Source organism: Juglans microcarpa x Juglans regia, chromosome 8D, assembly GCF_004785595.1.
Source record: "Juglans microcarpa x Juglans regia isolate MS1-56 chromosome 8D, Jm3101_v1.0, whole genome shotgun sequence".
In the NCBI taxonomy this organism is placed as follows: domain Eukaryota; kingdom Viridiplantae; phylum Streptophyta; class Magnoliopsida; order Fagales; family Juglandaceae; genus Juglans; species Juglans microcarpa x Juglans regia.
The window spans coordinates 15933553-15944022 of record NC_054608.1 but is presented as its reverse complement, the minus strand read 5'-3'; the positions used below and the strand labels follow the sequence as shown (position 1 = coordinate 15944022).

Here is a 10470-nt window from a genome sequence, read left to right as displayed (position 1 = left end):
GGCTACGACAAAGTCCTGTTAGGGATATTGAAGAAAAGTTCATAGACAAAAAAGGAGAATGGGTGAAGGAGCTCCCGAGAGTACTGTTTGGTTTATAGAACAACTGTGAAGACCCCAACTGAAGAAACACCATTCGTTTTGCATATGAGAGAAAGGTCATGCCTCCAATAGAAGTTAGGTGGCACACCTACTACGCCCGCCACTTTGACCCACTCCAGAATGACAAAGCACTAGAAGAGCACCTCGATCTCTTGGATGAAGAAAGGAAAGAAATAGAGGTTCAGATTGTTCTGAATAAAAGAAGGACATAATGCTATTTCGATAAAAGGGTCAGGCCCAAAACATTCAAAACAAGTGATTGGTACTAAAAGAACCCGAAGTAACTACAAAAGAGGAGGCAAAGCTTGCCAGCGTTGGGAGGGGCCCTACATTGTAATCGCCAAACACTGACCTGGATCATATCGCCTAAAGGACAGCCAAGGGAAAGAACTGTAACATCCCTAGAATATGGAGCACCTACAAAAATTTTACCCTTGATTATGTATTTTTTTACTGTGCAGAAAAATAAATAAAGGCGATCATTTCCCTCCTTATTGACGCACTCAAAAATGAAAAAGGCATGCATGTCAGATGACCCTGCAACCCTCCAAGCACCAAAGACAAGTCCAAAAACTCATTGTGAAACGAAAAAGGAGCGTAGGTCAGACAACATTGCGACTATCCAAACACCAAATACGAGTCTAAAGATTCCTAGTGAAACAAAAAGGGCACGTAGGTCATATGACCCTGCGACCCTCCAAATGCCAAAGACAAGTCCAAGGACTCACGGTGAAATGAAATGGGTGCACAAGTCAAATGACCCTATGACCCTCCAAACACCAAGGATGAGTAAAAAACTCGCGGTGAAACGAAATGAACACATAGGTCAGGCGACCTTGCGACCCTCCAAGCACCAAAGACGAGTCCAAAGACTTGTCATGAAACAAAGTATAACGAGAGCCCCCTTTGCCAAAGATCTGTCAAAAAACACCACCGATTGCATATTATACAATTCAAAAAGTAATATATTCGCATTACAACGATAGGATATCAAGTATCCCTGTAACCAACATGCCTTTTGACAATGATCTAACTCAATCGCCCGGTTGAATTCCACTAAAGAATCCTGGACATCACCCTTGAGAAAAAAAAAACGTCCAAACTACACATAAAAAAACGCTTATAAAATCATCTTCAAAAAGGAAGCCAGAACTAGTATGTGTTATATAAGATGAAGCATAATATATACCTGCCGAAAAAGCGGCATTCCTCGTCGAATGACAACATTAGCTTTGCGTGCATTGTTATTTTCGGTCAAAGCATACTAGATTCCAGAAACTAGAGGAAGGAACAATCTTCTCGATAATGTTGGCGGTGGGATATGGTGGCCATGAATTCTTGAAGGAATGTAGGTGAAGAAGAGTGGCTTAAGAATGGTTATTGAATGGAAAAGGGTGTGAAAGTACAAAAGGAGTAGTGAAATGTGAAGATGGGGATGACGGCTTCAAGCTGAGGAAGGGGACAGGGTCTTGTACTGGCAAGGGCGATGACAATCTCGATCTAAATGGTACGATGTGTTTCAACAAGAAATATAGGAGAGTTCTGCGGAGTGAAGTGGCCACTTAGTGGAACGATACCGTTTTCACAATTAATGAAACAATGCATTTCTGGATCGTGCGCAGGCAGTTCCAGAATACATAATTTTTCAATCTCTAATTGATAGATATCTGGTAATATTTTTTATACATCAAATTATGTTTATGATATTTTTGTATTATATATTACAACATACATCATTAAAAAAATATATAACAATTTTTAATATTTTGATAATAATTCATCCCCCAAAGATCACGGTCTAGATTCGCCACTGGGTAGAAGTATGGAAAAGATAGATACTTGACCTGAAAGAATAATACTGTGTATCATTATTTTAATAATTATCATTTCAAATATTTCTTTAATATGGGATCAAAGTAAGTTTTAATTTTACACAACTGCCATTTATTTTTTTATAAAATTATAAAAGAGTTGTAAGTCGATTATCTTTTAGAACTCTTTTATAATTAATTTTCAATTAATCAATATAATTATGCCAAGTTATTAAAAATTATTTCAATTTTATATAATTTTAGTCTAGCCATCCAGAAGTCCTCCCTAGCTTGTGGAAAGTCCTATTTTTATATAGAGGTCTATTTTCTTGAAGTAATTGAGTCTAACTTGTCTTATGAAATCTTTTCCTTTTAGGAGTCTGAGCCAACTTTCTTTCTTTATCTATTCTCTACCTTATCTCTTGGATTTATTTCTTCCCTTATTATTAGTGATAGGTTTTCAAAGGGCTGGACCCAGTCAATTTAGTGCCTAACAGATGTCCATGATTCTTAAGGTCAATTTGTTTATCAAGAAGGCCCTAAGAATCTTCATGTCGATTGTGATGGGGGTAACTTGTAAGAAACTGCAAAAAAAAGCAATTCTAGGAACTGGTCCATAGTTTATCACTGTTATGCAATGCAATGATGATCTCAATGAGCGGTCCTTAAAAAGAATTTGTGAAATTTGTAGTAAGGGCCTTCGAGGATGGGCTTCTGTGAAGTTTGTTTGCAAGAACATTTGCGTGATAACTAAGTGCATTGATGATTGTATGTGACGGTTAGTGAAATGCGCATATTTTCATGCTCGGTGATCATTTTTGGTTTTCTGGTGCATCAATGGAGTGGATTTTGCCCCATGTTGCCATTTTCTGTTGGTGTTTAATATTTTTGTTTCAATGTAGATGCAAGAGTTTGTTTATAGTAACCCACGCTTAAGTGGTCAGCGAGCCTGTCAACCTCCTAGATCCGTCTTAGGTGGTTGCTGAGCCCATCGACTGGTTCCCGAAGGACACCCGCGTCAGGCAGTTGTAGAACTCAGAAGCTTGTTTCCAAAGGTAACCCACTGGCGACAGTTGTGGTGAGTGTAGACACTCGACTTACGTTTGGGGGGAGGGTGCATCGACCACGTAGCGCTGGCGATAAGAGTGTAACGAGAGACTGCCTCGATCGCATAACTCTAGCAATGAGAATGTAGCGGGAAGGTGCCTCGACCGTGCAACCTTGGCAATATGAGTGTAGCGGGAGGATGCCTTAACCACGTTGGTGTGAAAGTTGAGCTCAACTGCTTCGTTGTAATGGAGACAAAATGCGATTGCATTCCGTAGTGGGAGCTAGAGATCACCTTGTACCAAAATAAAAACCAAACAAGTTAGGAGCTAGAACTCGTCTTGTACCAAAATAAAAGCCAAACAAGTTAAATTCTCGTTTGGATTGAGAGATGAGATGAGATGAATTGAAATAGTTTGTAAATAGTAGTGAGATTTGTGAGTTGAAATTTATGAATAGTAGTAAATAGTAGTAAGATCTCTCAATCCAAACCGGCTCAAAAATCCAAATCACAAGTTTGAGGATTGCAAACCTTGGCTATCTCGCTTGAGTGTGGTGAAGGCTGGTGACACATGAGTGATTCCTATTGGCAGCCATGTTTTGGCGATGATGAGGATTAGTTAATGATACCATTGGTGCCTCATTGGAACCTTATAAAGAGAAAGAACTTTTTCTTCGCAAAAAATATGGGATCTCATATACCACCTACTTTTATTTTTATCATATGAGATATCACACGAGATGCCCGCAATACCGAACAGTCAGTTCTGAAGACAATAAATTAAGATGGCGAGCGATGCTTGAGAGAGGCTTCGCAGCTGGTGTTTCGCGCCACACAGGTGATTCCTAACAAATTATATTCTCGAGGTGTACAACTACTAGGTTTCTCGTGGAACCTCGAGGAGCTTTGCAGGAAAAATCTTCCAAAAATCAAATTCGTTAGTAAAAATAAAATAGCAAGTTTGAAGGAGACAAATCAGAGTAATTTGGTTGCTGCTTTTAATTCCTCTCTGATTGAGATTGTTTACTGCTAGATAATTTTTGCATAGAAAAATTGTTCATCCTTGAGTCCTCTTGTAATAATGAAAATTATTCTGCTTCGGATATTTTTGTTCGTTCACTGATCTCTTGGAAGCGAGGCGAGTTCAACTTCGAGTTAAGTAGCTCAACTCTTTCTTCTTCTTCTTCATCATAATTTTTTTTTTTATCGGACTCTATCACAGAGCAAAATTCATGGGTATGGAGTGGAAAACACTGTGTATGCGAGGGACACCCTGGGTGGCGAGCAGCTGGCGAGGGACACTTACTGTGGTGAGAAATTAGCAAGGAACTGGCCTATTGTGGCGAGTAAGTTATTATGGGCAACCATTTGCTCACCAGATTGAAGGGTGGTGAGCAAATCTTGTGGAACAAGTGTGGCGAGCAAACCATATATTGAAGTCACTATGGCGAGGAAACACATTGGCAAACTCTGTGGTGAGCAAACATTCACGAATTGTGGCGAGGAAACATACTGCAAACTCCATGGCGAGCAAGCTCACTGGGCGACTAATTTGTTCTGGGCAATGCGGTGGAGCAACTCATATAGTGCAACTATGCAACGTTGAATGGCAGTCCGAGTTAGTTGCAAGTGGGACTTTCACGAGGATGCTCAACTAGAGAGCGACGATGGGCACTTGAGGACCTCTCACGGTGTTCTTTCGGTGGAGCTAGGCAAAGGGTTGTAGTAGTTTCACGGCAACAAGATCGTGGTGGTTTCTTACTAACCGTGGGATGTGGCTATGGAGGTGCTAGGGAGGAGATGCCTCGGTTACATTGTCAAGAATTGTTGCAACTTGCATGACTCATTGAACAACAATGGTAGTGAGGCATGACGTCCTGGTCGGGAACCATCACGCCGATGACACAAATAGCCAGCGAGCTAGATGACGACATGCGTTGACCTCATCGGCTCATGATCGCCATGGGAGGTAGTACAGAACCGTGCTTAGTGATGAGGGAACAACGAGGAACACTGTGATTCTGGGTGATGAGGGGACAACGAGGAACACTGTGACATCTACGGAAAATGCCTGAGGTGCATGGCGTGGCCATGGGTGTCTCCACGAGCTCACAGTTGGGCTGGGCTGGCGAGCACATTGTGGTATGAGCGTCGAACATCTCCTACAAAGAGCTTTGGTGATGGTGGCGAGAGCTGACGGTAAGGGGCATCATTGTGGTCAGGAACCCCCATGCTGGCGACAGAAGAAGTCGATGCTATTTGCGTCATCGGCTCAAGGTCGCCACAGGAGGTAGTACAGAACGGTGCTTGGCAATGAGGGAACAACGAGGAACACTGTGACGTTGGGTGACAAGGGGACGACGAGGAACACTGTGACATCTACGGAAAATGCCTAAGGTGCATGGCGTGGTCGTGGGTGTGTCCATGAACTCACAGTTGGGCTAGGCTGGCGAGCACGTTGTGGTGTGGGCGTTGAACATCTCCTACAGAGAACTTTGGTGATGGTGGCGAGAGCTGACGGTAAGGGGCATCACCGTGGTCGGGAACCCCCATGCTGGTGACAAAAGAAGCCGGTGGGCTAGGTGGTGGTCAAGTTGTTTCCCTCAGGGTGCTCGAAAACTTGCTCCCTGTGCTCGCATGGTGCACAACGTAGTGATACTGCAGCAAACATCGATGGTGAGGAATGTCGTTCCGGTTGGGGACCACTCCGTTGGCAGCAGAAGGTACCGTTGGGCTAGGTGATGGTTGGTGGCATGCTTTGCCCACAGCGCTATGCAAGTCTGTACTCCACCCACGCGCATCCTTTGCCCGCAACGTCGTGTTCAACGCGATTGACTTCAGGTGTCGAGGAACCACCCACTGGAGACAGAAATCGCCGGCGGTGTGGGTAGTGGTTGGTGGTGGGCCCACTAGATCATGGACGTAGGTGTGGGGGCCTCTTGCCACTCGTCAATCTTCGCTCGCACTATGGTTGGCGTGCACAACGCACTGCTGTGATGAGCGGTTGGTGGAAGGCTCTTTCGTCGCGATATCTCTGTGATGTGTGGTTGCTGGTGTCAAGCTCTGTTGTCGCTGTGGGGGTTGTGGTTGCAGCTCCTACTTGTTGAAGGAACTGGGTGCATATCGTGCATCCCTTACTTGCACAGCGCATGGCACAGTGCCATGTTGTATGTGCCTAGTGCATGCTACACGTGTTCTTCCTCTATTGTTTTTTACCATTCGGTACAATATTAAGAGAATAAATAGTAGAAAATAGTAAAGTTGAGGAGATCTTATATGGTAGGGATCTTAGTACTCGACTGACACAACTAGAGACACGCTTAGCTGTAGTTGAGGATCTGTGCAGAGAGTTGGGATCTTAGTAGTTTCTATCTTTTATTTACATTTTTTTTTAGTTTTTGGTAGGGACAATATTTGGTATTTTGTAAATTTAATTTAATTATGAATTAAACTTTTTTGTCATTTGTAAATTAATTATTGATTTATATTATTCCTATTATTTAATTGTTAACTTTTAAATTAATTAAATATTTATCCATAATTAAGTAAGGTCTTTTGTTGTCATCAATAATTATAAAAATTGTATAACCATTCGAATGGAATATGTCACGTTTCTAATCTCTGCTCGAACACTTTATTTTACGTTCGAACATTGATAACTTATTAGTTTGAACCGTATAGTAATCTGTTCAAATAGTAAGTTAATGTCCTGCTAAATTTATTGACTTAACCTGTCAATTTCTCATTTGATCATATATAATATGTGTTCGAACATTGATTATCTGTGACGTTCAAACGTGTTGTATGTTGTTCGAACGGTAAGTCGATGTCCCGCTAAATTTATTGATTTGACCTGCTAATTTCTCGTTCGATCATATACAATATCAGTTTGAATATTGATTAATCTTGACGTTCGAACGTTGTTGTATGTTGTTTGAATAGTAAGTCAATGTCCCGCTAAATTTTGCCACCAAAAGTGCCAAATTGTCGTTCGACCATATATAATTCTCATTCGAATGTTTATTTTATTTTGTTCGAACGTTTTTTTTGTTGACGTTCAATCGGTTATTTTATTAAGAATGAAATTTTTTGTCCCTACCGCGTTTAAACGGTAAAAACTTTCTATCGTTTTTTAGGAATGAAATTTGAATTTCGTCCCTACATCTCATTTTTTGGGATGATTTTCATTTTTTCTCAAACAAAAGTTGTCTCAAAATATATATAGTATACTCTTAAGAAAAATCTTAGATAAAAGTCTTGTATAACATATCTTCACTTTGACTCGTTTGTTTTGAGAGATTAGATCAGATAAAATGAAATTTTTTAAAATATGTATGAATAATATTAAGATATGTTGAATATAAATAAAATAAGATAAAATATGTGTCTATTTATAAAGATAAGATGAGATTAATTTAATTTTTTTAAAAGTATTTATGATTATGGGGCTCACGGCCGTTCTTTTTTTTTTATTTTTATTTTTTTTTTCTAACAGTTGGGCGTTTTGCCTTTTTATTAATTTTTTTTTGGGGGTTTTCCTGCTACTGGGACCCACTAACTCTTGAGTATGTGTTGCGTTTTCCGTTTCATCTCTAAAACTTTCCACGTCATTCTGGAATCTCACCCTGACTTCATACGACGGAACCTCCTGGAGCTTTCCAATCTCTCCCATGTCCCTCTAGAACTTTCCCCTTCTCTACATCGCCCCAACACTATGAATCACCGGAAGCACCCGACCTTTTTTCTCAGTGAAGTTCGTTCGATTCCATTTCTAAAGTTATCAAAAAACTTGTCTTGCATCTCGTGTGTCAGTGACGAAACCAGCCAACTTAGAAGAGAGAAATGGATTTCAGAATCATGGGTGTGGATTCTCCACTGTTCTCCACCCTGCAGCAGATGATGGACCTGGCCGATGACACCGGCAAGTCGTCCTTCAACGCTCCTACACGCACCTACATGCGCGACGCCAAGGCCATGGCCGCCACTCCCGCCGATGTCAAGGAGTACCCAAGCTCCTACGTCTTCATCATAGACATGCCGGGGCTCAAGTCCGGGGATATCAAGGTCCAGGTAGAGGACGACAATGTGCTCGTGATAAGCGGTGAGAGGAAACGGGAGGAGGAGAAAGAGGGAGCCAAGTATGTGCGGATGGAGAGGAGGGTGGGCAAGTTCATGAGGAAATTTGTGCTGCCTGAGAATGCCAACGCAGATGCTATCTCTGCGGTTTGCCTGGATGGCGTGTTGACTGTGACAGTGGAGAAGCTTCCGCCTCCAGAGCCCAAGAAGCCCAAGAAAATTGAGGTTAAGATTGCATAAGCGCAGTGGTTGGTGATGGGTCTTGGGTGACTCGATGGGGTTTGCCCATTAAGTTGGATTATGGGAATAATGGAGTATTTTGTCCTTCGTGTGTTCTTTTCATTGCTTGCAAGTGGATTTTGTCTGTTATCGTTGCGCCTTCGGTTTGTGTCAAGAAAGCTGTTCTGTTCTTACCAATGAAGAATGTGCTATATACTATGATATTGCGGTGCCAACAGCCAAATACCTTCAGAAGGGGCTGCTCTGTTCATTGGTTAATGCGACGTGTTTAGCTGCTCTGTTCGGTTTCCGAGTTACCTCAAACTAATAACAATCATTATCCAAGTTAGGTCAATACTTTTAATCCTCATAAAAATATTCTTCTTGAAAATCTCTATATCAATAATTTAACTCTGATCAATTTTATTTTTAATGGTTACAGAGTAAATAGTCTTCAAAATAAATGAAACTATTACTCCAAGTCTAAGGAATTAAAAACAATTTTATTACAAATCAGTCTTTTAAATCTGTAATTTTAAAATCTTAAATTATATAAAAATATTTTTTTGGAATTAATAAAATCGATGAATTTATATCTAATAATAAAACAATTGACTCCTAAAGCTTTCAAAATGTTAGCAATAAACCCATGTCATCTTTCAGCTCAGATGAAATATCAAGCAAATCCAAGTCAGCTGCACATGACCATCCAAAATTATCTCTACCTAAAGAATCTTCTGGAAAGCGATTGGTTGTAATTTGAGACTATTCTGAATGCACATTTTTGTCTTTGTATCGAGGAACTTTTCTTTCTGTTGTAACAAACTTTACAGCTAGCACTAGGCCATTGGCACACCATGTACTCGTACAAATGTCAGAGTGATCTTGGCATATTTTATTCTATAAATAGAGTTTTGTACAAAGGATAAGCATCAATGAAGAGAAATATTTGAAACAATGTTTTCGTTATCCTTTATCTTTTCACATGGTATCACGAGCTTTTATAGACTAACGTCTACAATGGCCGACGATCCTCCTTCAAAAAACACTTCAACTCCGAACTCCACCCCTTCTTCCCCATCTGAATCATTTAGTTTCTGTCAAACTTACAAATGAAAATTTTCTTCTCTGGCGAGCTCAGATGATTCTATATCTGAAAGGCCAGTGTTTATATCATTTTGTCGATGGGTCTACTTTCCCACCACCTCCTTTTCTCTCCGGTACAACCACACCCAACCCTGTGTTTCTCACATGGAACCAATCAGACCAAATCATTCTCAGTGCCCTTATCTCTTCTCTATCTGATAATCTAATTGCTCAGGTCGTTGGATATTCCACAGCTAAGGACGTTTGGGCAGCTTTAGATAGACTTTTTGCTTCTCAATCTCATTCCCGTGTCATCCAATTGCGTTACCAACTTGCTACCGTGTCCAAAGGCTCTTCCTCCATTTCTGATTACTTTCGGAAAGTCAAGCATCTCTCCGATACTATGGGTGCTGCTGGAACCCCTCTCTCCCCTCCTGAATTCGTCTCCTACTTACTTGCGGGACTGAGCAGTGACTATGATGCGCTTGTCACCTCAGTCACTACTCGTCTTGAACCTTTTTCTCCAGAGGAACTATATAGCCTTCTCCTGACACATGAAAATTGTCTATCCCACTCTTCCCATCTACCCCACTCCACAGATCTCTCTGCTAATTTCACATCCTCTACGCGTGGCCGTGGTAACTATCATGGAAACAATCGCGGTAATTATCGTGGACTTGGTAGGGGTCGCACCACTCCCTTTTCCCCCACAAATTTTACTCCGAATCCTTCACCTCACCTTTCACCACTTCCTCACTCGAAACCCACCTGTTAGTTATGTGGAAAAGTTGGCCATAGTGCTATAAAATGCTACTATCGGTTTGATCATGCAATCCAAAGTGACCCTCCTCGATCCTTTTCTGCCAACTACACCATATCATCTTCAGACCAATCTTGGTACCCCGATACTGCTGCTACCAACCACCTCACCTCTGACCTCACCCACCTCAATCTCAACTCAGTACACTACACTGGTACAGATCACATTCGTATTGGCGACGGCAGTGCACTACCGATTGCAAACATTGGTGATTCTGTGTTCAATACTTCGTCCCGTTCGTTTTCTCTCAAACATCTTCTTCATGTTCCTAATATAACTAAGAACTTAGTCTCTGTTAGACAATTTTGCCA

General features: G+C 41.2%; 1 protein-coding gene across 1 annotated transcript; it reads left to right on the top strand.

The window, feature by feature from the left end:
• Positions 1 to 7683: 7683 nt before the first annotated feature.
• LOC121242522 (17.1 kDa class II heat shock protein-like) lies at positions 7684 to 8405 on the top strand. The gene has a single exon (XM_041140385.1). It carries the CDS (start codon positions 7801 to 7803, stop codon positions 8272 to 8274), a length of 474 nt encoding a protein of 157 aa, XP_040996319.1. The 5' UTR covers positions 7684 to 7800; the 3' UTR covers positions 8275 to 8405.
• Positions 8406 to 10470: the final 2065 nt, after the last annotated feature.

Coding starts and splice junctions, on each gene's coding strand:
- LOC121242522 (XM_041140385.1), top strand. CDS start 7,801: ATGGATTTCAGAATCATGGGTGTGGATTCTCCACTGTTCTCCACCCTG.